Source organism: Manis javanica, chromosome 11 (genome assembly GCF_040802235.1).
Source record: "Manis javanica isolate MJ-LG chromosome 11, MJ_LKY, whole genome shotgun sequence".
NCBI classification, from domain to species: domain Eukaryota; kingdom Metazoa; phylum Chordata; class Mammalia; order Pholidota; family Manidae; genus Manis; species Manis javanica.
The window spans coordinates 24,688,761-24,713,671 of record NC_133166.1 but is presented as its reverse complement, the minus strand read 5'-3'; the positions used below and the strand labels follow the sequence as shown (position 1 = coordinate 24,713,671).

At 37.1% G+C, this 24,911-nt stretch overlaps 2 protein-coding genes and 1 pseudogene across 2 annotated transcripts; all 3 read right to left on the bottom strand.

Annotated features, from left to right (window-relative positions):
* Positions 1-11,675: 11,675 nt before the first annotated feature.
* Positions 11,676-12,621, bottom strand: LOC108385983 (olfactory receptor 51L1-like; annotated as a pseudogene).
* Positions 12,622-17,085: 4,464 nt separating this feature from the next.
* Positions 17,086-18,027, bottom strand: LOC118968829 (olfactory receptor 51A4-like). Its single transcript, XM_037000965.2, has one exon. The coding sequence runs from the start codon at positions 18,025-18,027 to the stop codon at positions 17,086-17,088; it is 942 nt and encodes a 313-aa protein (XP_036856860.2).
* A 4,295-nt stretch (positions 18,028-22,322) lies between these two features.
* On the bottom strand, positions 22,323-23,267 carry LOC118968834 (olfactory receptor 51A4-like). Its single transcript, XM_037000996.1, has one exon. It carries the CDS (start codon positions 23,265-23,267, stop codon positions 22,323-22,325), a length of 945 nt encoding a protein of 314 aa, XP_036856891.1.
* Between the last annotated feature and the right edge of the window lie 1,644 nt (positions 23,268-24,911).

Sequence of the window (24,911 nt, the reverse complement as noted above, 5' to 3'; positions counted from 1 at the left end):
ATTTTTGGATTGTAAGAATTTTATTACTTTACTACAGTGTGAAGTTTTCTGAAACTTCCTGAAGACAGCAGTTAGGTTTAAGAAATGAAGCATTGAATACAAAGTATGAGAAATAGTGGCCTTTTTCATGTGGCCTTGCCAATCTTCTCCATCATTGTAAACAATCATTAAAGCTATTTCCTGCAGATTCACAGTTTTTGTTTCCCTGTACATGTACAATGAAATATTCCCTTTGGTCCAATCAGGTCTTTACACATAATCTATTTCAGTCTTAAGACATTTGCTTAAAGACACCTTTCGTTGTCTGTGATTATGAACCAGGACACATCTGACCTTGAGAACTGCAAAAAGATATCTTAGGTGTATGGAGGGTTTAGGGTCAAGATGAGACACAAATCTCAACAGCAAATATAAAAACAAACTTTGTCTTTAGTGACACTCTTTTAACAACTCTTATAAAACCAAACCAATATTTTTATTGCTGTAAGAGGCAGCAAATGCCCTTTAATAACTAAGACATTGGATTATCTTTTCAGCAATGTTCTATGTAAAATATCACAACAGATACAGATTTAATTACTTTTCCAGGAGACCTCCCTCCCAGTGGCTCCAACTTTGCATCTCCTATCTGAACTGGTTGTTTTTCCTGTGCCTCACTGAGAATACTTTTTACTACTCTCCTGTTTGGGATACACTATTCCTCATTCCTCAAGTCTTCCCATTTCAGATAGAGCCATAGTTTTCCTGGAACACGTCCATTTTAAGTTCTAAAGGTAGGATGAGTAAGCAGTATAGTTTCAAAATCTTCATATGACTGAAAAATTCTCTGCCCTCAACTATGAATGACATTTTGGGTTTAGTCATTCTCAGATGAATTGTGTCACCCAAAATTATGCTGAAGTCCTAGTCTCCTGTACCTCAGAATGTGAACTTATTTGGAAACAGAGTCATTGCAGATGTGATAAATTAAGTAAGAATTAGGTCATGGTGGAATAGGGTGGGCCCCTTATCCAATCTGACTAGTGTCCTTACAAAAAATGATATCAAAGAAACAGACGTGTGCATGGGGATAGCACTGTGTGAAGATAACGGCAGAAATTGAGATGATGGTTCTAGAAGCAAAGGAGTGCCCAAGAGTGGAAGCAAAACACCAAAAACAAGGCAGGAGGCAAAGGACAGCAATTTCCTCAGTTTCCTAATACCTTATTAATCTCATATATTCACTTTTCATGTTTCCTTGCCCTTTCCCTATCATCAGCCAATCACTGATTTGCATGTCACCATAAGTTGGTTTGCAATTTCTTGGGTTTTATATAAATTTTGTTTTTGTCATCTGGCTTCTTTTACTCAGGATAACTACTTTTATATTTATCTATGCTGGCATGTGCATCAGTACACCATCCCGTTTTCCTGATGACCTGTACTCCAGTACATGGACATACCACTACTTACTTAACCATTTACCTGTTGTTGTCTACTTACTTTGTTTCCACTCACAAAGCTACCAAAGTCATTTGTATTTTTTCTGTATGTGGATATATGTTTTCATTTTCTTGGATAAATACTGAGAGGTGGAATGGCTGGGCTATATATTTAACTTTTGAACTTACAGTTCATCTGTTTTCCAAAGTAGCTGTGTCATATTACACTCCTACATACAGTGAATGAGAGCCCCAGATCCTCCACATGGTTGCCAACACTTGGTATGTTCAGTCTCTCTCATGTTAGCCACCCTCCTAGGTGTGTGCACTCTTACCACATTGTTTTCTAAATGTTCATATACCTAATAACTGTTGATGGTGAACATCCTTTCATGTGCTTATCTGATATCTTTTTATCTTTCTTGATGAAAACACAATTGAAATATTGAAATATTTTGCCCAAATCTATTTTGTTTCACTTCCAACTGAATGACTGAGTTGTAAAGGTTTTTGTATATACTAGATTCAAGTCCTCTGATGGAGATAATTTTTGTAAGATTTTTGTCTCTGACACTAGCATGCCTTTCATTTGCATAAGTGACTTTTGAAGAACAGAACATTTAAAATCGGTTATGTGTGATCTGTTAATTTTTTTACATTTTTTCATATTTGTCTAATACTTGTGGAAATCTTTGCCAAGCTCAGGTTCAATATTTATCTTACATTTTCTAGAAGTTTTATAATTTTAGCTCTTACATTAAAGTTTTATGATTCATTTTGAGTTAATGTTCTGCATATGGTGCATGATCAGAGTCAAAGTGCAGTTTCTTGCATGATAATGATCTAATCTTCCAGAAAAATTTGTTGAAACTGTTATCTTTTGGCATTAATTTCTTTGACATATCTGTCCTAAACCAACTGACCATATAGATCTATTTCTGGGCACTGTGTTCTATGTTTATCCAATACTGCACTGTTTTGATTATGGTAACTTTATGATAAACCTTGGAAACTTCATTCCAAACTGTATGCCTTTAGTATCTTTGCCTTATTGACCTTACCTGGACCTTTGTTACAGTAGTGCCTTAGCCTATTTGGGCTGCTATACCAGAATATCATAGACTGAGTGGTTTGAAAACAGAAATTGATTTCTCACAATTCTGGCGACTAGAAGTCCAACATCAAGGCACTGTAGATTCAGTGTTTGGGGAAGACTAATTTTCCGGTTCATAAATGCCACCTTCTCCCTGTATCTTCCCATGACAGAAGGGGCGAGGGAGCTCTCTGGGATTGATTTTATAAGGACACTAATCCTATTCATCTCTCAAATGCCATCACATTGGGGATTAGGTTTCAGCATGCAAATTTTGGGGAGAACATAAACATTCAGTCTATAGCACCTGGATAGTAGAATTTGGAAGAAGACACCTTTGCCTGGTTCCTGATTTTAGGGGAAAGGCATTCATTCTTTCATCATTATATATGACATTTAACTATTTATGACATTAATATATCTACTCAGCTTACTTTTGATTATTATTGGCAGGTTATACCATTTTAATTTTAATTTTTACTTTTATCTACCTATATCCTTATATTTGCCATGTGTTCCTTAAAGACAGCCTGACGTCATGTGTTCCTTTTTTTTATTTTGTTATCATTAATCTACAATTACATGAAGAAAATTATGTTTCCTAGGGTCCCCCTTTCACCAAGTCCCCCCCACAAACCCCATTACAGTCACTGTCCATCAGCATAGAAGATGTTGTAGAATCACTACTTGTCTTCTCTGTCTTCTCTGTGTTGTTCAGACCTCCCTATGCGTCCCCCACATTATACATGCTAATCGTAATACGCTCTTTCTTTTTCTCCACCCTTTTCCCTCCCTTCCCTCTCATCCTCCCCAGTCCCTTTCCCTTTGGTAACTGTTAGTCCATTCTTGGCTTTTGTCAGTCTGCTGCTGTTTTGTTCCTTCAGTTTTCCTTTGTTCTTATACTCTACATATGAGTGAAATCATTTGGTATTTGTCTTTCTCTGCCTGGCTTATTTCACTGAGCATAATACACTCTAGCTCCATCTATATTGTTGCAAATGGTAGGATTTTCTTTCTTCTTATGGCTGAATAATATTCCATTGTGTATATGTACCACATCTTCTTTATCCATTCATCTACTGATGGACACTTAGGTAGCTTCCATTTCTTGGCTATTGTAAAAAGTGCTGTGATAAACATAGGGGTGTATCTGTCTTTTTCAAACTGGGCTGCTGCATTCTTAGGGTAAATTCTTAGAAGTGGAATTCCTGGGTCAAATGATATTCCTATTTTGAGCTTTTTGAGGAACCTCCATAATGCTTTCCATAGTGGTTGAACTAATTTACATTCCCACCAGCAGTGTAGGGGGGTCCCTCTCTCCACAACCTTGACAACATTTGTTTTTGTTTGTCTTTTGGATGGTAGCCATCCTTACTGGTGTGAGGTGATATCTCATTGTGGTTTTAATTTGCATTTCCCTGATAACTAGCGAAGTGCAGCATCTTTTCATGTGTCTGTTGGCCATCTGAATTTCTTCTTTGGAGAACTGTCTGTTGAGCTCCTCTTCCAATTTTTTAATTGGATTATTTGTTTTTGTTTGTTGAGGTTCATGAGCTCTTTATATATTCTAGATGTCAAGCCTTTATCGGCTCTGTCATTTAAGAATATATTCTCCCATACTGTAGGATGCCTTTTTGTTCTATTGATGGTGTCCTTTGCTGTACAGAATCTTTTCAGCTTCATATAGTCCCACTTGTTCATTTTTGCTTTTGTTTTCCTTGCCCAGGGAGATATGTTCATGAAGAAGTCGCCCATGATTATGTCCAAGAGATTTTTGCCTATGTTTTTTTCTAAGAGTTTTATGGTTTCATGACTTACATTCAGGTCTTTGATCCATTTTGAATTTACTTTTATGTATGGGGTTAGACAGTGATCCAGTTTCATTCTCTTATATGTAGCTGTCCAGTTTTGCCAGCACCATCTGTTGAAGAGACTGTCATTTCCCCATTGTACATCCATGGCTCCTTTATCGTATATTAATTGACCATATATGTTTGGGTTAATGTCTTGAGTGTCTAATCTGTTTCACTGGTCTGTGGCTATGTTCTTGTGCCAGTACCCAATTGTCTTCATTACTATGGCTTTGTAGTAGAGCTTGAATTTGGGGAGTCAAATCCCCCCACTTTATTCTTCCTTCTCAGGATTGCTTTGGCTATTTGGGGTCTTTGGTGTTTCCATATGAATTTTTGAACTATTTGTTGCAGTTCATTGAAGAATGTTGTTGGTAATTTGATAGGGATTAATTACATCAAATCTGTATATTGCTTTGGGCAGGATGGCCATTTTGACTATATTGATTCTTCCTAGCCAAGAGCATGGGATGAGTTTCCATTTGTTAGTGTCCTCTTTAATTTCTCTTAAGAGTGTCTTATAGTTTTCAGGGTATAGGTCTTTCACCTCTTTGGTTAGGTTTGTTCCTAGGTATTTTATTCCTTTTGATGCAATTGTGAATGGAATTGTTTTCCTGATTTCTCTGTCTATTGGTTCATTGTTAGTGTATAGGAAAGTCACAGATTTCTGTGTGTTAATTTTGTATCCTGCAATTTGCTGTATTCCGATATCAGTTCTGGTAGTTTTTTAGTGGAGTCTTTAGGATTTTTTATGTACAATATCATGTCATCTGCAAATAGTGACAGTTTGACTTCTTCTTTACCAATCTGGATTCCTTGTATTTCTTTGTTTTGTCTGATTGCCATGGCTAGGACCTCCAGTACTATTTTAAATAACAGTAGGGAGAGTGGGCATCCCTGTCTAGTTCCCGATCTCAGAGGAAAAGCTTTCAGCTTCTCGCTGTTAAGTATAATGTTGGCTGTGGGTTTATCATAAATGGCCTTTATTATGTTGAGGTACTTGCCCTCTATACCCATTTTGCTGAGAGTTTTTATCATGAATGGATGTTGAATTTTGTCAAATGCTTTTTCAGCATCTATGGAGATGATCATGTGGTTTTTGTCCTTCTTTTTGTTCATGTGGTGAATGATGTTGATGGCTTTTCAAATGTACCATCCTTGCATCCCTGGGATGAATCCCACTTGGTCATGGTGTATGATCCTTTTGACGTGTTTTTGAATTCGGTTTGCTAATATTTTGTTGAGTATTTTCGCATCTACTTTCATCAGGGATATTGGTCTGTAATTTTCTTTTTTGGTGGGGTCTTTGCCTGGTTTTGGTATTAGGGTGATGTTGGCTTCATAGAATGAGTTTGGGAGTATTCCCTCCCCTTCTATTTTTTGGAAAACCTTAAGGAGAATGGGTATTATGTCTTCTCTGTATGTCTGATAATTTCTGAGGTAAATCCAATTGGCCCAGAGGTTTTGTTCTTGGGTAGTTTTTTGATTACCGCTTCAATTACTTTGTTCATAATTGGTTTGTTTAAATTTTGTGTTTCTTCCTTTGTCAGTCTTGGAAGGTTGTATTTTTCTAGGAAGTTGTCCATTTCTTCTAGGTTTTTCAGCTTGTTAGCATACAGGTTTTCATTGTATTCTCTAATAAATCTTTGTATTTCTATGGGGTCCATTGTGATTTTTCCTTCCTCATTTCTGATTCTGTTGATGTGTGTTGATTCTCTTTTTCTCTTAATAAGTTTGGCTAGAGGCTTATATATTTTGTTTATTTTCTCAAAGGACCATCTCTTGGTTTCACTGATTTTTTCTATCGTTTATTCTTCTCAATTTTGTTTATTTTTTCTCTGATCTTTATTATGTCCCTCCTTCTGCTGACTTTAGGCCTCATTTGTTCTTCTTTTTCCAATTTTGATAATTGTGATGTTGGACTATTCATTTGGGATTGTTCATCCTTCTTTAAGTGTGCCTGGATTGCTATATACTTTCCTCTTAAGACTGCTTTTGCTGCATCCCACAGAAGTTGGAGCTTTATGTTGTTGTTGTCATTTGTTTCCATATATTGCTTGATCTCTATTTTAATGTGGTCATTGTACCATTGATTATTTAAGAGCATGTTGTTAAGCCTCCATGTGTTTGTGGGCCTTTTTGCTTTCTTTGTACAGTTTAGTTCTAGTTTTATACCTCTGTGGTCTGAGAATTTGGTTGGTAGAATTTCAATCTTTTTAATTTACTGAGGCTCTTTTTGTGGCTTAGTATGTGGTCTATTCTGGAGAATGTTCCATGTGCACTTGAGAAGAATGTATATCCTGTTGCTTTTGGATTTAGAGTTCTATAGATGTCTACTAGGTCCATTTGTTCTAGTGTGTTGTTCAGTGCCTCCTTGTCCTTTCTTATTTTCCGTAGAGTGGATCTATCCTTTGGAGTGAGTGGTGTGTTGAAGTCTCCTAAAATGAATGCATTGCAGTCTGTTTCCTCCTTTAGTTTTGTTACAATTTGTTTCACATATGCTGGTGCTCCTGTGATGGTTGCATATATATTTAGAATGGTTATATCCTCTTGCTTGGACTGAGCCCTTTATCATTATGTAATGTACTTCTTTATCTCGTTACTTTCTTTGTTTTGAAGTCTATTTTGTCTGATACTGGTACTGCAACACCTGCTTTTTTTCTTCATGTTTTTTGCATGAAATATCTTTTTCCATCCCTTGACTTTTAGTTAGTGCATGTCTTTGTGTTTGAAATGTGTCTCTTGTAAGCAGCATATAGATGGGTCTTGCTTTTTTATCCATTCTAGTACTCTGTATATTTGACTGGTACATTCAGTCTGTTTACATTTAGGGTGATTATTGAAAGGTATTTACTTATTGCCATTGCAGGCTTTAGATTCATGGTTACCAATGGTTCAAGGTTAGCTTCTTAAGTATCTTACTGTCTAACTTAATTCACTTATTGGGCTATTATAAACACTGTCTGGTGATTCTTTATTTCTCCCCCTTCTTATTCCTCCTCCTCCATTCTTTATATGGTGGTTGTTTTGTTCTGTGCTCTTTTGTGTTTCCTTTAACTGCTTTTGTTGGTAGTTGATTTTATTTCTTGCCTTTAGTTAGTATTTTGTTGGTCTGCTTTCTTTGCTGTGTTTTTATTTTCTCTAGTGACATCTATTTAGTCTTAGGAGTGCTCCCATCTAGAGCAGTCCCTCTAAAATGCCATGTAGAGATGGTTTGTGGGAGGCAAATTCCCTCAACTTTTGCTTGTCTGGGAATTGTTTAATCCCTCCTTCATATTTAAATGATAATCGTTCTGGATACAGTATCCTTGGTTCAAGGCCCTTCTGTTTCATTGCATTAAATATATCATGCCATTCTCTTCTGGCCTGTAAGGTTTCTGTTGAGAAGTCTGGTGATAGCCTGATGGGTTTTCCTTTGTAGGAGACCTTTTTCCTCTCTCTAGCTGCCTTTAAAACTCTGTCTTTATCCTTGATCTTTGCCATTTTAATTATTATGTGTCTTGGCATTGTCCTCCTTGGGTCTCTTCTGTTGGGAGTTCTGTGTACTTCTGTGGTCTGAGCAACTATTTCCTCCCCCATATTAGGGAAGTTTTCAGCAATTATTTCTTCACATACACTTTCTATCCCTTTTTCTCTCCCTTCTTCTTCTGGTACCTCTACAATGCGGATATTGTTCCTTTTGGATTGGTCACACATTTCTCTTAATATTGTTTCATTCCTGGAGATCCTTTTATCTCTCTCTGCATCAGCTTCTCTATGTTCCTGTTCTCTGACTTTTATTCCATTAACAGCCTTTTGCACCTCATCCAGTCTTCTCTTAAGTCCTTCCAGAGATTGTTTCATTTCTGTAGTCTCCCTCCAGACTTCATCTTTTAGCTCTTGCCATGAGTATGACCTTTATTTTGAATTCTTTTTCAGGAAGATTCGTTAGGTTTATGTCCTTCTAAGGGGTTGACTCTGTGGTTTTGGTCTGGATCAAATTCTTCTGCCTTTTCATGGCAATAGAGCTAGTTGTGGGGAGCTGACGCGTGTGTTGGCTGGGAGAATGTTCCTTCTTCTTGCTAGTTTGTGGCCTTCCTCTCCTGGGAGAACAGTGACCCCTAGCGCCTTGTTCTGGGTAGCCGCGCGCAGACAAGGTGTCTGATTCTTGCCCGGCCGCTGTGGAATAGGCTCTGCCTGGTTTGGGCGTGGCCACTGCCACTGTGGCAGAGTCGTGCCAGAGGGGGAATGGTCAGGAGGCTGTTTATCACAGTGAGGGGCCTCCGAGCTGTGCTGCCACCTAGGGGGTTGGGGTGCCCGGAGTTCCCCAGGATTCCCAGTTACTGGGCTGATTGCACGGGGGGGCTTCTGTCCATCTATGAGGCCCCTGTGCCTTTGAGATTTTCAAAGGTCACTCGTTTTTCTTGTCCCAGGGGCACTGTCTGTGGGGAGCCACTCACAGTTCTTACTGTCCTGTTTCCCTAGTATCCAGCACACCACGCACTGTGTGTGCGCTTTCTGTGCGGATGGCTGGGGCAGGGTGTTTAGCAGTCCTGGGCTCCCTCTCCCTCCCAACTCCCACTCCTCTCCTCCCACTGGGAGCTGGAGTGAAGGGCACTTGGGTCCTGCCATGCTGCGGTTTGTATCTTACCCCCTTCATGAGGCGTTGTATTCTCGCAGGTGTAGATGTAGTCTGACTGTTGTCCTGTGTCTTCTAGTCTCTCTTTTAGGAATAGTTGTATTTGTCGTATTTTCAAAAATATATATGGTTTTGGGAGGAGATTTCCACTGCTCTACTCACGCCGCCATCTTGGCTCCACCCATGTCTTCCTTTTTGATTGACACTGAAATGTTTTACTTTCAATCACTGTGTTTAAAACCTCTAAATGTAATATCAAAAGATATGTTACCCACTTCACTGTTTGTTTTATGTTTCTCTCTTTTGTTCTTTTTCCCTTTTTCTACTTTTTTTTTCATTTCTGTTGGATTGAGTATGGTTATGATTCCATTAAATCACTTACTTATTATTTCAGCATTTATATGTCTAATATTTCTTTATCTTTACCTTAGTTTAGAGACTTTTATCAAGTATAGATATTCAGGTTGATTGGCTGTTGTGGCTGTTTTTGTAGTACTTTAATGGTATTACTCAACTGTCTCCTTAGATGCATGGTTTCAGGCAAGAAGGTTGTTTTCATTCCTATCTTTGTTCCATAGTAAATATATCTTTTTTCTGCCTGCTTTCAAGTATTCCATTAGCACTGATTTTAAGCAAAGTGATTAAGATGTGCTTTCTGTAGTTTTCTTCATATTGTTTTTCCGCCTGTGTTTATTGAGCTTCTTGGATTGTGGGCTTAGTATCATTAAATTCAGGAAAACAGCCATCATTTATATAATTTTTTTCTATTCCCCTCTTTTTGAGATTCCAAGTATGCATACAGTAGATTATTTGATGATGCCCAACATTCCTCAAATGCTTTGTTCATTTTCTGGTCTATTGTCTCTTGTTAGAAATTTAGATATGTATTTTTGCTCTGTCTTTAACTTTATTAACCTTTCCTAATGCAGGGTGTAATGTTATTAATTCCATTTAGTATGTTTTTCACCTCAAATAGAGTAATTTTCATTTTGATCTTTTGACTTGTGACTGTTTCTAAAGAAGCCTGTTTTCCTTAATATGCTCATTCTGTTTTTTACCATCTTAAATATTTAGGCCACATTTACAAGTTTTTCTTAATGTATTTGTCCAATTATTCTGTCATTTGAATAATTTATTGCTGTGTTGCTATTAACTGAATTTCCTCCTCATTGCAGGTTACACTTTTGCACATCTTTTTATGTCAAATAATTTTTTATTGGACTTCATAATTGTGAATTGGACGCTATTGTGTGAAATTATTTGTACATTTCCATATATGCATTTTAGCCTTATTCTTGTGTGTCATAAAGTCACATCAAAATACATCAACCCTTTCAAGCCTTTTCTTTATGTTCTATTAGGAAAGACCAAATACAGTTGTTAGCCTAGGAATAATTTGCCTCACTACGGCAATAATCTTTTAAGCATAAATCAGATGGCAGTGTATTAGCAGGTTTCTCCACTCTGGCTGGTAAAAATATGAACACCCCTCACTTATACATAAGGCCTGGATATTGTTTCAGTTCCTCCTCCCTGTGGTTCTTTCTCTGGCCTCAGAGGCTCTTCACATCCACACATGGATCAGAACAAAACTGAGAACTTCCAAGGAACGTCCTGCAGACCATGTACCTCTGTCCCGTGCAACTCTCTCCTCACAGGTACTCCGCTGTGTCATTCAGGGACACCACCAGACTCTATTTGGGTTCTCCTCCATATCATGTGACTTGATCAATTTCTAGCAAGTAAGTTAAGGCAATAATTGGGCTCACCTCACATTTCCCATTCTCTTAGAGTTCACAATCTTTCCTGCCTTTGACCCTGTTTCTTAGCACTATTTAGGATATACTTCTCCATTGTTTAGGTTGTTTAAGGTGAGAGACTAAATCTGATCCCTTTTACTCTATCATGGAATAAACCAAAATAATATGTTTGCTTTGTCTTAATTGTTTGAATGCTTGTTTTTATCCTAAGTTATGATCTGCATGTGTGGGTGAACATACTCTAAAACCTTATCTATGTCCCAGATTTTGTCTCATCCTCTTGATCTTAGTGAGGTAGTTACATACCTGCTTCAGTTTTTCCATTTATTACATGTTGACCTTGGGTGAGTTATCATAGCCTATTTGTTACCTAAACACTGGCAAGTGAATATGATTTCCAATAGCTATATGAGGAATTAAGTGAGGAGAACACTGAGGTAAATGGCAAAGAATAAGGTTAAGATGTCCGTTATAGTGAAGATATTTGGCAGAGTAAAGATTGGGTTGGCAGTCTTTAAATTTTAGGCCCAATACAAGAAATCTTAGTTTTTTAAAACAAATGTTTCCATAAAACTGTTCCACTAGGTAGTTAGAAACTAATTATGGGCAAGTAAAGATAAATTGATTTGGGTCTTTGGATTATTAAGCATCTCCATTATATTAGTATTTCAGAAACATAAAAAGTGTGATTAATATGTTTGCACTGTTGTATTAAAATCCTCCTAATGTATTTTCTACAATAGCCTTCATATAATTCAGGGAGAGAATCAGAGCATGAGAAAATTCCAAGTTTATATAGAAGAAACTTAGAAATGAAAAAGATTTAGGGAATTCTCCAAAATCACATGTTAAAGAAGTTTCAGAGTTAAGAATCCATCTGATGGAGAAGATTTTCCTCCAAATCAATGCTAATTGATGACAGCCCTTTGTTTCCTAAAGTCTCCTATGTAGCCCAAACATGTGGAAAATTTTTAGATGAATCTGCTTGGTCCTGACACTGTAGATGACAGGATTAAGTACTGGTGGGAGAAGCAGGTAAGTGTCAGCCATGAGGATGTGGACAATGGAAGGCAGGTGCTTCCCAGAGCGATGAACCATGCATACATCTATGAGAGGCACAAAGAAGATGAGCACCACACACACGTGGGATAAACAGGTGTTGAGTGCCTTCAGCTGCTCCTCACGAGATCCAAGGCGCAGCACAGCACGCAGAATCAGGACAGAGGAGAGGAGTATGAGGACTGAGTCTGTGCCCAGTGTGATAATGACCACACACAATCCATAGATGTTGTTGACACTGGCATCAGAGCAGAATAATTTCAGAATATCTTGATGCAGGCAAAAAGGGTGGCTGAGGACATTGGCACAGCAGTAACGATAGCGCCTTAGTAATATGGGTGTAGGCATCACCAGTCCTGCACTTTGCAGCAAGCAGCCCAAGCAGATCCTGCCTATGATGTCCTGGGAGAGGATGCCTGAGTAGTGCAGGGGACGTCATATAGCAATGAAGTGGTCAAAAGCCATGGCCAACAGCACTGAGGACTCCATGAATGTGAAGGTGTGGATGAAGAAGAGCTGAGCAAAACAAGCTCCTGTTTTGATTTCCTGGGCTTTCCACCATAACACGGCCAGGACTGTGGGGAGTGTGGACATGAACATGCCCAGGTCAGTTACTGCCAGGATGGACAGCAGATAATACATGGGCTGGTAGAGTGAAGACTCACTCCAGATAACAGAGGATGGTGACGTTGCCTGTAAGCGCCACCAAGTATACAAGGCAGAATGGAAATGAGAGCCAAACATGACCTGAATTCAGCCCATGGAGACCCCCCAAGAGGAAAATGGGCTCCAGAGCATCGTTGTGATTCCACACTGACATGGCGGCCTTTCACAAGCCCCTCTGCTGTGAGCGGGGAGATAGAGCCTACAAAGTCACAAGTTGTGCTACGGCAATTCAGATTGATGAGCAAATTCTAATCACATTCATGCAAAATCGGTTTTTAGTGTTTTTCAAATAATAAAACAAAGAAAGGCATGAGGAAAGACTTCCAGGCATCTGAATCAGCAGTTCAGGAACAGTTTATAGAATGTGAAATCTGGTCACAACTGTCTCTCCTAGGATGCTGTCAGGGTTACATCACAGCCTTCCTGGCAAAATTTAATGTACATGTAAAACAGAGAAACATAAACCTTTAGGTAACTATGTACATCAATATGACAAAATCTAAATGAAGGTAAGGAGGGCTGCATTGGTCTCCAAATTTGCCTGTGTATTATTTCTAAATTTTATTTTTGTTCTTCAAATTTACATTTATATCTTAAATCTCATGATTTCAGTATACTTTTCTCTTTTTCAAAAGTTATGTGCATGTTCTATGAAAATGCAACACAGAGTGTGAGAAACAATTCATTATGTGTAATTTTAACATTTTGATACCTTTCTGTTTTTTGAAATTTTGCAATGCGTGGAAACTCCAGTGGGAGCAGAAGCCATGACTGATTTCGTAAATCATCACGTGGAAAGAAAATTCAGGGAATAAGGTTACAATGGAAATCTCTTTAAGTGTGCATCCAATCATTCAAACCTAACATTAAACAAAATACTAGTGGCATATTTAATTAGTAATATGAATAATGATTTATAATATTTTTATTGTTTTTACCATTCCTTGGTTCATAATGCTTTTCAGTTTTAAAAAGATTGCTCACATTTATAAACACTTATGCTCAGGTAAATCAAATAATTTAAGTGACTTGTTCTTCTACCTGCAAATCAAACAATTTTCATTTCTAATTCATCATTTATTTATTTCATTTTCCAAGGACTTGAGTAGTCCTATATATGCCCAAAGCACACAAAAATAACCTATCTTATACATTTCTCCCTTATCTAATGTTAATAATTGTTGGATTAAATTTTTAAGTCAGGATTTTTTTCTCTCAATTTTGTTTGTTTCCCAATATTTGGCAATAATTTACTAAGCTTTTCTATTTGTTATCCAACTGACATAAACAAGTTTTTTTATCAATCTCCAAATTAATTTTTTTAATTCTCCAATAAATTTGAATTGGTATACTAGAATATAAATTCTGATATTCCAAAACTGTACCCAAGTGGAATGGATAATCGGGAGGATATGCACTGCCTTATACTCATTTTGACAAATACATTATTTGCCAATGTATGTTTATTTGCTTATATAGTTGTTGACCTCTGTAAATATTATATCACTCTTTCGACATTTTCTCTAATGTAACGCCTCTATGCTCTTTAATCATCTTCAAGAACATTATTTTTGCACCTTACATGTATGAATATCTTCATGTGAATAATATTTGTTCATTTCAAGTTGCTTCTTCAGCATGGATTTTCATAAACAGGTACACTGACTCAAATAATAACATCTAGTCTGTACTGATTGTTATTGACCAATGTAAATAAAATAGTAATACTGTGTTTAAATCAACTACGTTTTCTTGAATAATGTTGCACTGGTCCCTCTGCTGAGCATATGTACTTCATCTAATTTTACTTACAGTAACATAATAAAAACAGAGAAACGAAAACACAGAAGAATCGAGGTATGTGTCCAAGATCACACATCTTGTAAGTAGATCAGCCAGGAATTCACTCTGTCTTTCCAATGTCAGTGCATGTTTGACTTAGATATGTGATTGTCTCTAGGTATTACTGAATTTTATTTTCAGCCCTTTTTCCTCAAAGAAAAAAGCCAGCTTGATTTATTTAAAGCTAAATAGACCATTCTTTCACACAATGATTACTTACCTGCATTCTTTTGTGAACTGTCTTCTCATACTTTTTAAGTGATGATTAGTTATATTTGTTCACTAAATTATAAAAAGTACTGGTCTAGTCCAGTTAACCCATTTTTAATATTGTTTCTTATAATTTTCTCTATAGTCATTATGCTTTGAAATTCAATTTTAAGCAGTAAATTATATAAATCTTTTTCTTTTACTTTCCTGCTCCTTCCAAACATGGAAAAGCATTCTGTTTTCCAGAGATTAATAAACATTAAATAATATTTGTATTATTTATTTTAATAGTATTAATATGTTATTGATTATATATAACATAACATAGTATTGATTTATTTGTGATACATTAATAACAAATTAATATAATACAAGAATTATTAATATTATTTATTATTCAATATTTTCTTCCATGGTGTTTTTTGTCTGACCTATAAACCTTTTCTTTTGGTCTTCCAGGGCGATGTGTGCAGGTCAGTGTCTCTTGATGCCTCCCTGTCTCTAGTGTGTCTCAACTGATTTCTGGATCTGTCTTTCAACTGACACTTCCTCAGTCTGAAGTTCTGTGCAATTGTAATAAGCAATCAGATATCACCCATGATGTCAGATAGAACCTCACTAGATTTTTTAGTAAGAACAGGAGGATGTCATTTAAATCCCTTTCTCTACCCCTAAACCTTGACCTGTGGTTCTCAACACAGGGAGGAGTCTGCAGACTTGAGCTCATGTTCTCAACATGGTTACAAAGTATAATGAACTCTTTTCTCTCCTTCATGATTTAAAAATATTCCTCCATTGCTTTCTTTAGACAACTACTGGGATTGTTTGGCTTTATTTTCATTTATTGATCTTTGTGGGGTTGCCCAATGCCTGCGCAATGCCATTTCACTAATCTTTCTGGAAAGAGAATCCCCTTACTTTATATATTGCTGTCACAATAGCTGAGGTAGAGGCATAGGGATTTGCACATGATCCATTTTGCCAATCACAGTAAATTCATATCCCTGGGGGTAGTGATCGGTTCTGCTCTAGGATATTAAGAAAGGTGTATACAGTCATTTCACTAGGTCTCTAAGTGGAGCTCATAGTCAAAGTTCTCTCTCCTCTGTTAGGTAAGATGTAAAAAGTGTCCCCACTGCCTACTTATCCAGCCTGTGGTCATTTAGTACACTATGTGGGTGATCATCATGCAGAATACAGAGGAAGTAGGAAGACAGGTGAAGACAGGAGAGTTGATGGTGCTGTGACCTCTTCACAGCACCTCCATGTCCTGTCACTCCAAGGTCTCTACAGAGTTTAGCTTGTATCTGTGAACCGTTGTAGTATCATAACTAAGAATGTTTTTTAAGATAATATTACTTGGCTTGTTGTAATGGAGTATGTATCTTACTAAAACAGACTTTTTGGTTTTCAGATGTGAATGTAGATTATGATTCTAGACCATATATTCAGTCAGGGAACTTTCAGTGCCAGTCTGATCAGATCCTATACATTCATGAGATCACTGCATTTTTTAATGATTTCCAAGTGCTATTTTCACTTGATTTTCTTTTCTTTTCTACCCAAAGCAATTAATTTCTAGAATAAGTGAGCTCTACTTACACAGGATTTCCTAGACATAGCATAATTGGTTTTTTGGCTTTACTATCACACATTTTATTCATATCTTCAAAATTAATTAAAATCATCATGTTTTTAATAAATATACAATGAACAATCAATATTTTAGTGCTTTGCCAGGTACTGACAAACAGAAGTTAAAATCTGCTTCTTAAACCACACTCATACTGTAAAACATAAAGTGTTGTTTAGGATTATAACAGTGGCAAATAAAGAGTTTTGTACAGACTTGGATACAAAATACTAACATTTAAAGCAGATTATTTATGTAATCTATGGTAAACAATTGAAAATATAAATGAATATTTGCTTCTGTATTACTTTTACATTTAATTTTATTTTATATATGTGATCTTTGTATTTCCAAACATGTTTCACAGCATTTTTGAACAAGGGAATTTTTAATATTTTATATGAGCTGCTGATGACTGACACACACACACACACACACACACACACACACACACACACACACAGGGTGTCTAGGAGGTGCTAAGTCTGTGCATGGGTGAGTGTGCGTGCTGCACCTCTCAGCGCGCTCTGTCACTGCTGATCATGCCTGAACAAATTAGAGCCATCATTGCTCTTCTCTAAATGAACATTTTATTCTTTTCCATTTTTGTCAACACTAATATTTTGAACATTTCTTTAATCCTAATTAGGCAGGATTCTGCTTTTAAGGTTGATATATGCTGGTTTCATAGAGATCAAATCAGAAGAACTGGGAAACTTAACTATAGGAAGATTATAATCCCAAACCAAACTCCTAAACCATCTAATCTAGATTGTTGTTCCTTTTAAATGAAGTCAGTAACTTGACATTCGATGAGCCTATTGAGCCTATGCAGTGCATTTTTGTGTTCCGTCCCGGTCCTCTCATTACCATCTTCAGATTCCTACAACTGTCAGAAATGACTCAAGCTTTCCTTGAAGTTGAAATTACCCATCAAACTTGTTTCTCACAAAATTTTGCCCAGATCCTATCTTTAATCTGCTGGCTCTTCATAGAGTACACAATGGGGTTCATCAGAGGGGGAACCAGAAGGAAGGTGTCAGCTGTGATGGCTTTAGTAACTGGAGAGACCTTTTTGGCACGGCGGTGCAGGGCGGAAGAGGTGATCATAGGCACATAGAAGATGAGCACAGCACAGAAGTGGGAGATACAAGTGTTGAGGACCTTGAGGCGGCCCTTGTGAGAGGTGATGCCCAGAACAACTTTCAGGATCAGCATATATGACACAGAAATGCACAAAAAGTTTAACATACCCATTAGAGCCACAAACAGTCCATATATAACATTGAGCCTGTTGTCAGAGCAGGCCAGCTTCATGACATCCTGGTGGAGGCAGTAGGAGTGGGATAGAAGGCTTTTCTTACAGTATCTCAGTCTCTTTAGAGTAAAGGGGAAAGGAAGGATAAGCAAAAGACACAGTATAGCAAATGCAAGGCCGATTTTAATAATTCTGGCACTAGTCAGGATGGAGGTGTATCTAAGAGGGTTGTAGATGGCTATAAAGCGATCGATAGACATGATAAGCAGAACTAATGACTCCATACCTATGAACCCGTGAATGAAAAACTCTTGGGCAAAGCAGGCATCAGGGGAAATTCCAGTGGCATTGAACAGGAAGACTCTCAATGTGGTTGGAAGGGAGGAGATGGACAGGCCCAGGTCAGAAACGGCCAGCATGGAGAGGAAATAGTACATGGGCTCATGCAGAGAGGTCTCTGTTTTTATGAAAAAGAGGATGGTGCAGTTTCCCAGGATGGCAATGAGGTACATGAGGCAAATGGGGATGGAGATCCAAATGTGAGCATGCTCCATCCCTGGGATCCCAATGAGGAAGAAGGTAGAGATTTCCACTTCAGAGGTGTTCAGGACTGGCATCGCAGGAATGTGAGGAAATCAGGACGTGGGTCTCAGAAGAACATACCTGCAATGGCATAGGGTAACTACATGTGCATACTTTAGTAATCTCGTTGGTAAGTATCTTGGGATTGTAGCTATTTTCCTACAATAATTCTTAGGTCTAAAGCAATATATTTTATAGTATATAAATAGCAGTAATATCGGACCCACTTAAGTAGGACATAAAGTGTAACATGGAAGCACATTAATCTTCACAAGTAATCAGCAGGAAAAGGATATATCTTAAAAGCTTGTCTGGGACGTGTCATATAAAAAGAAACCAGTCAATATCACAATGTCTATTTCCTATATTTTTTAAAGTGTGGTGCCCTTAAGATGGAAACTTATGTGAACAAATATGGAATCAAATAAAAATATCTCTTATTATGCTTGCATTTGTTGTTTTTAAAGATTGTTAACCTTTAAGAAACACTATTCTTTTAAAAATTGGGGTAAGGAGCTGGATATCTACATCCAAAAGAATGAAGTCAGATGCCTACTAACACCTTACACCAAAATCATCTCAAAATATATCACAGACCTGTGGTCAAGAGCTAACAATAAAGGCCTTAGCAGGAAACAAGGTGGTAAATATTTGTGACCCAGAGTTAAGCAATGAATACTTAGATGACACCAAAGGTCAAACAGAAAAATATATGTGTAAATCGGATTTCATAAAAACTTAAAACTTCTGTGATTCAAATGGCATCACCACAAAGATATGGTGATGGGAAAGACAACCCAAGAATGACAGTATTTCCAAGTCGTATGTCTGGACATGTCCTGCCATAAAAGAAATATTACTGAAGATAATGTTTTCATATCATTAAAAAACTATAAATATTTCAAAGTGTTAAAAACACATACTGCAAATAAATATAAAGTTAAAAAATATGTTTTGTTTTCATACCAATTACTGAATATTAGGAAATTGATATTATTCTCTAAAGTGGCATTCAAGTCAATTGCTCATTATACTGCCTTGATCTCTTTTGTCACCTCATATATTATTCATTTATTTTGTATACAATTAGTTCATATTTCTTCTACTGTTGATTCTTTTCACAACATTTTTAATGTTCATAATAGTTTCCTCCATTCCTCTTATATATGTGAAACAAACTATATATATAACAAAAACTATATGTTGAATAGATATATAGTTATATATTTTTGTTTGATTGAATCTTTTTTCTCTTGCATGCTTTGACGTGTATCTAATTTTCAATCCATAAATGGTTGCCATTGTGTTTCTGAGCTGCTGCTACTGTGGCCATTCCTCTGTTGAGATTTTGAATTGATTTCCCTATGTTAAACCCTTCCCTATCAGTTAATTTCTTTGCTTAGCTTGTTTTCTGTCTCTGAGTTGATTCTAAGGAGCATAGTGATAAACATATCTACAGTAAAATAAAGTTTGAAATCGATGACATGAAATAATAGGATAACTAACAGAATATATGGGAATTTCTGGATGCATATTTAAGAAAAATAAAAAGCTTACTAGCAGTTGATTGGTTAGCCACTATATTCAACCTTGGAAGTCATTCACCACTTGTATCAAAAGACACCATATGTGTACTCACTTGTTAAAAAATGCTTTTGTGCCAGGTGTAAGATTTGTCTGTCTGTAAAATTAACTTAAGTATTTGTCTTCTCTTAAGAGATATCAGAAAGATGCCCCCCTGTCCAACACCTTGACTGAAATACAAATCTGCACCCTCTCCTCTGTAAGGATATGCACACTTTCAGCCTCCAGAACTTCTTTATTCCCCCATTTAAGTCATCGGTTTCTAACAGAAGGGTGTATTAGCCCCTTAACACCTGCACCATATAGCATTCTGCTCCCATTCTGTTATTTCAGAATTTTATCTGAAATGAAGTGCACATTCATCAGTGGAAAGCAGTAATGTGTTTGAAGGATATATACCTTATAATAATAGCATAAATTATTTTCCTTTAATAAAGGGGAACATAAGACAGGTTGGACTTTCGCAATATTTACCACACAGGCGACACCTGTTGTTTCAGTTGCTTGGAATGCTGTTTTATTTATTTTTATTATTGTTTATTTCTGCTCTGTCTACATGGTAAATGCAGATTAACCCTGAAAACCTCAGTCAAAGCCTAACTTAGGAATGAGAGTTCTGGTAACTGAATGCTTAGTGGGCTCTCCGTGATATAATTGTTACTTTTAGTGGTGCCTCTAGCTTCATGGTATTTCATATAAACAGATGCCATTTGATATACACTAACATCACTGGATTAATGAAAAGTTATACCCTCACTTTGGAAGCCTCTACATGGAAATTAAATGATTAAATGGAATTTATAAAAAACCCACATTCACACCATTACTTAAAATCCATGAACTCTTGGCTTTTTGTTAGAAATCATAAGGTTGAGTTCTTATTTACCAAAAGAGGAAAACCATAAAGCAAAGACTTAAGCCTAATAAGAAGCATCCTGAGTTAGGACAGACTATGGAAAAGGAACTCCTGTGTGTCACCATTGCCTTCTCACTGATACCTGCTGCAAACCAGCGGTCTTGCTATCTGCACCCAGGAATGATTTACGCTAACACTAAGGCAATAATTCTACCATTCAGCGAACATGCCACTCAAGAGCCCGGCCCAAGTACCTGACTGTGTTTGAATTTCTTTCTGTGTCGGTCAGTGCTTTTGGCCGCACGCTTGGTTGATTGCCATTGTGTGGCAGGACCCTGGGCTTCTACCACGCATTTACAGAATTGCTGGGCTTCTTACATGGCCAGCTTAATCACCTGGCAACCACAGCTCACAGGAACTATGTGAATTTTTGCTTGAACTGGTACAAAGGCAAGTGGAGCTATTAACATCAGGGAACTTACAGTAAGTTGGTAAGTCACTGGGCCCACATATCCCAGAAAAGAAGGCACGGAGGTGACATGTAGTCACCAGAATTCCCTGCTGCGAAGGCACAATCATTTATCCTGACCTGCAGGACCTAGTCCTGACTCCCTGATGCTTTCCTATTGGCCCAGAGAACTTTGGGGATTCCAGCTCAGCAGGTGGTACTCAGGGGAAAACAGAAAATTCCCTGTAGGTGAGCCCTCAAAGGGGATGGAGCCAAGGAGACTCATCCAACCTCCTGCAAATGGGAAGAACTAATCCTCTGAGGAAAACGTCCCTTAGTCCCCTTCTGCTCCCTCAGGAAGAATTATGTTCTTCTGTCCTATCACTGAGAGCACCACGTGAAGCATCTGAGAGCAGTTACACAGCATATGATAACTATGCCTTTATGCGGCTGCCTCCTCCTCTAGCCTTTATTCCCTGAAACTGGTAGGTGTTTCCTTCTACAAACAGAGAAAGTTTTGAAAATTCATTTTCATCTAACATCCTCAAGGCCAGTAGTTTTCAACAAGGGATGCACATCAGACTTCACTATGAAGTTCTATAAAAATCTAGATTTCTAGGCCTGCTCCAGAATCGCTGATCTCTTTACTACATATTCTTGGGGGTATTCTTAATATTTCTTAGTATATTACGTATATTATTATATATAATAACCGTGTTACACTTTAATAGTTTTTCTACTGAAAAATTATGCTTAACCATTTTGGTACATGAGATATAAAATTCACTGTCTCGAAAATAGATTTTATCACTATTTTTACAGATACTTTGTCAAAAACTCTTTTGTAAAAAATGCCATTATTGTCTTCTGCAGTATGCCATAAAATCAAACAAGTTTTCTTGTCAGTTGCATTATTCATGCTATCCTCCTTTGTCAGACATTTTACATTTGATAGTATTAGTAATAAAATTAAGCATGACCATTTTAAGATAGGTTAATTATCTTAAATTAGTTTAATTATGTTAAAACTATACATTCTATGTGTCTGTGTTTGTGTGTGATTCATCTTTCAGTCCATTTAGTCATTGCTAATCATGCCTGAGTTAGAGGCCTTTCCTAAATGAACATATTTATTTTATTTTTTTAGAATTATACATTGAGAATTTATTTAATCAAATTATGGTAGTGCTTCTGTGGCTGTTGATACAGTTAAATAGCTGGTTGTGTGGAGAGGCAGAACAGAGGTGATGACGTAGTTATCAAGGAACCATAATACCACGCCATCTACTATGCTGTTGATGGTAAACTAAACCAGTAATTTGAATATTATGAACCTGTTGAGTATATACTTGCATCAATCTATTACTTACTTTTCCTTCTTGGATCTGTGCATTTGTTCAAAAACTGCCTAGTGTGTTGGGCATTCATTGAAGCTGAAATTTTCATAAACCTTGTTTCTCACAAAATTTTGCCAGGATCTGATTTCTAATCTGCTGGCTCTTCACAGAGTACACAATGGGGTTCATTAGAGGGGGAACCAGAAGAAAGGTATCAGCTATGATGACTCTAATAACTGGAGAGACCTTTTTGGCAAGACGGTGAATAATAGCCAAGGTGACAACAGGCACATAGAAGATGAGCACAGCGCAGAAGTGGGAGATGCAAGTGTTGAGGACCTTGAGGCGGCCCTTGTGAGAGGCGATGCCCAGAACAACTTTCAGGATCAGCATATATGACACAGAAATGCAGACCAAGTTTAACATAGCCGTTAGGGCCACACACAGTCCATAAATGATGTTAACTTTGTTGTCAGAACAGGCCAGCTTCATGACATCTTGGTGGAGGCAGTAGGAGTGGGATAGAAAGCTTTTCTTACAGTATCTCAGTCTCTTTAGAGTAAAGGGGAAAGGCAGGACAAGCAAAATACAGAATGTAGCACATACAAGGCCTATGTTAATAACCCTGGCACTAGTCAGGATGGAGGTGTATCTAAGAGGGTTATAGATGGCTATAAAGCGATCAATAGACATGATAAGAAGAACCGATGACTCCATAGCTGAGAATCCGTGAATGAAAAACTCTTGGGCAAAGCAGGCATCAGGGGAAATTCCAGTGGCATTGAACAGGAAGACTCTCAGCGTGGTGGGAAGGGAGGAGATGGACAGGCCCAGGTCAGAAACGGCCAGCATGGAGAGGAAATAGTACATGGGCTCATGCAGAGAGGTCTCTGTTTTTATGAAAAAGAGGATGGTGCAGTTTCCCAGGATGGCAATGAGGTACATGAGGCAAATGGGGATGGAGATCCAAATGTGAGCATGCTCCATCCCTGGGATCCCAATGAGGAAGAAGGTAGAGATTTCCACTTCAGAGGTGTTAAGGGCTGGCATCGCAGGAACGTGAGGGAATCAGTTCATGGGTCCTAAAAGAGCAACCTGCAGGGGTGCTCCTCCATGAGAAAGGAAGCAGCAAATCCTTCATCCTCTGTTTCCAATAGTACATTACCTTACATTTCAGAAGCTCTGTAAGTTTTTAGATTTTATAGATTAGTGTAAGATGAAAATAGAAACATCACTTAGTACATTTAGAATTGCAGTTAGTTAAGAATTTTAACCTTTAAGTAACTGCAACCTTTTCATAAAATGTTAATGTGAGTATTGGATATCAATTTGTCTTCCTAACTGAAAATGGGAGACAAACTTCCATGGAAGAGCTAAAATCCAATACCCTTAGATGACCCTAATAACTGGAGAAAACTTTTTGGCAAGGCAGTGAAAATGGGAGAAATCTGCATAACCTTCAGTTAACTAATTGAACTAATTAATAGCTTCTTTGATATTACACCAAAGCACATGCAATATAAGAAAAAAAGGATTGTAATTTGGAGTTCAGCAATATTTAAACTTTTCATCAAAAAGTCAACATAATAATGGACCCACAGTAAAGGAGAAGTATTTGAAAATCATGTATCTTATATAGAATTTGTATATAGAATATATAAATACTCAAACTCAACAGCAAAAAGAAACCTGTTTAAAAATGCGTAAAGGATTCAAAAAGACATTTATCCTAAGAAGATACATATATGGTCAATAAGCACATGAAAAGAATCTCAGCATCATTAATCATTAAGGTTGTAAATTCAAACCACAAAAATAAACTACTTCATATCCATATGGTGACCAAATTAAAAAGAAAGGCAATAACTAGTATTGGCAAGGATGTGAAATACTTGAAATCCTGACACATTACAGCTGAGATTGTAAAATAAATGCAACCACTTTGGGAAACAATTTGGTAGTTCCTCAAAATGTTAAACATAAGAGTACCAATATGCTCTAGCATTTCCACCCCTAGATCTAAAACTAAGAGACATTAAAGACTATACTCATGAAAAGAAATAGTCCTATCAGCATAATTCATAGTATCCAAACATGAAAACGATCCAAATACTCATCACTGATGAATGGATAAACAAAACATGATATATCCATACCATGGAATATCATTCAGTCATAAAAAGTAATGTAATACTGATCATGGTACAAATGAATGAAAATTGAAAACACCCTAAAAAAGAGAAACCAGACACAACAGACCACACATTGCATGATTCCATTTATGTGAAATATCCAACATAACACAAATCCATGTTGACCTAATATATATTAATGCTGAAGGGAGGGGAGAATGGAGCGTGGCAGTTAATGGACATGAGACTTATTTTTGGTGTGATCCAGTTATTCTAAACTTAGATAGTGGTGATAGCTCAACTCTGTGAATACACTAAAAAAAAAGTGAATTATACACTTTAAAAGGGTGATTTTGGTTGACATAGGGGAGAGGGGTTGAGGGATGGGTAAAATAGGTGCAGGAGGAAAAAAACTAGTGAGAATGTTCAATGTCTTGATCTGGGTGATGGTTATAACAGTGTATACACATGTCAAAATCACTGAGTTGTACACTAAAATTTGTGTATTTTATTGTATTACCCCAATATAACATTTTTTAAATGAAAAACAAGTAATGGGGTG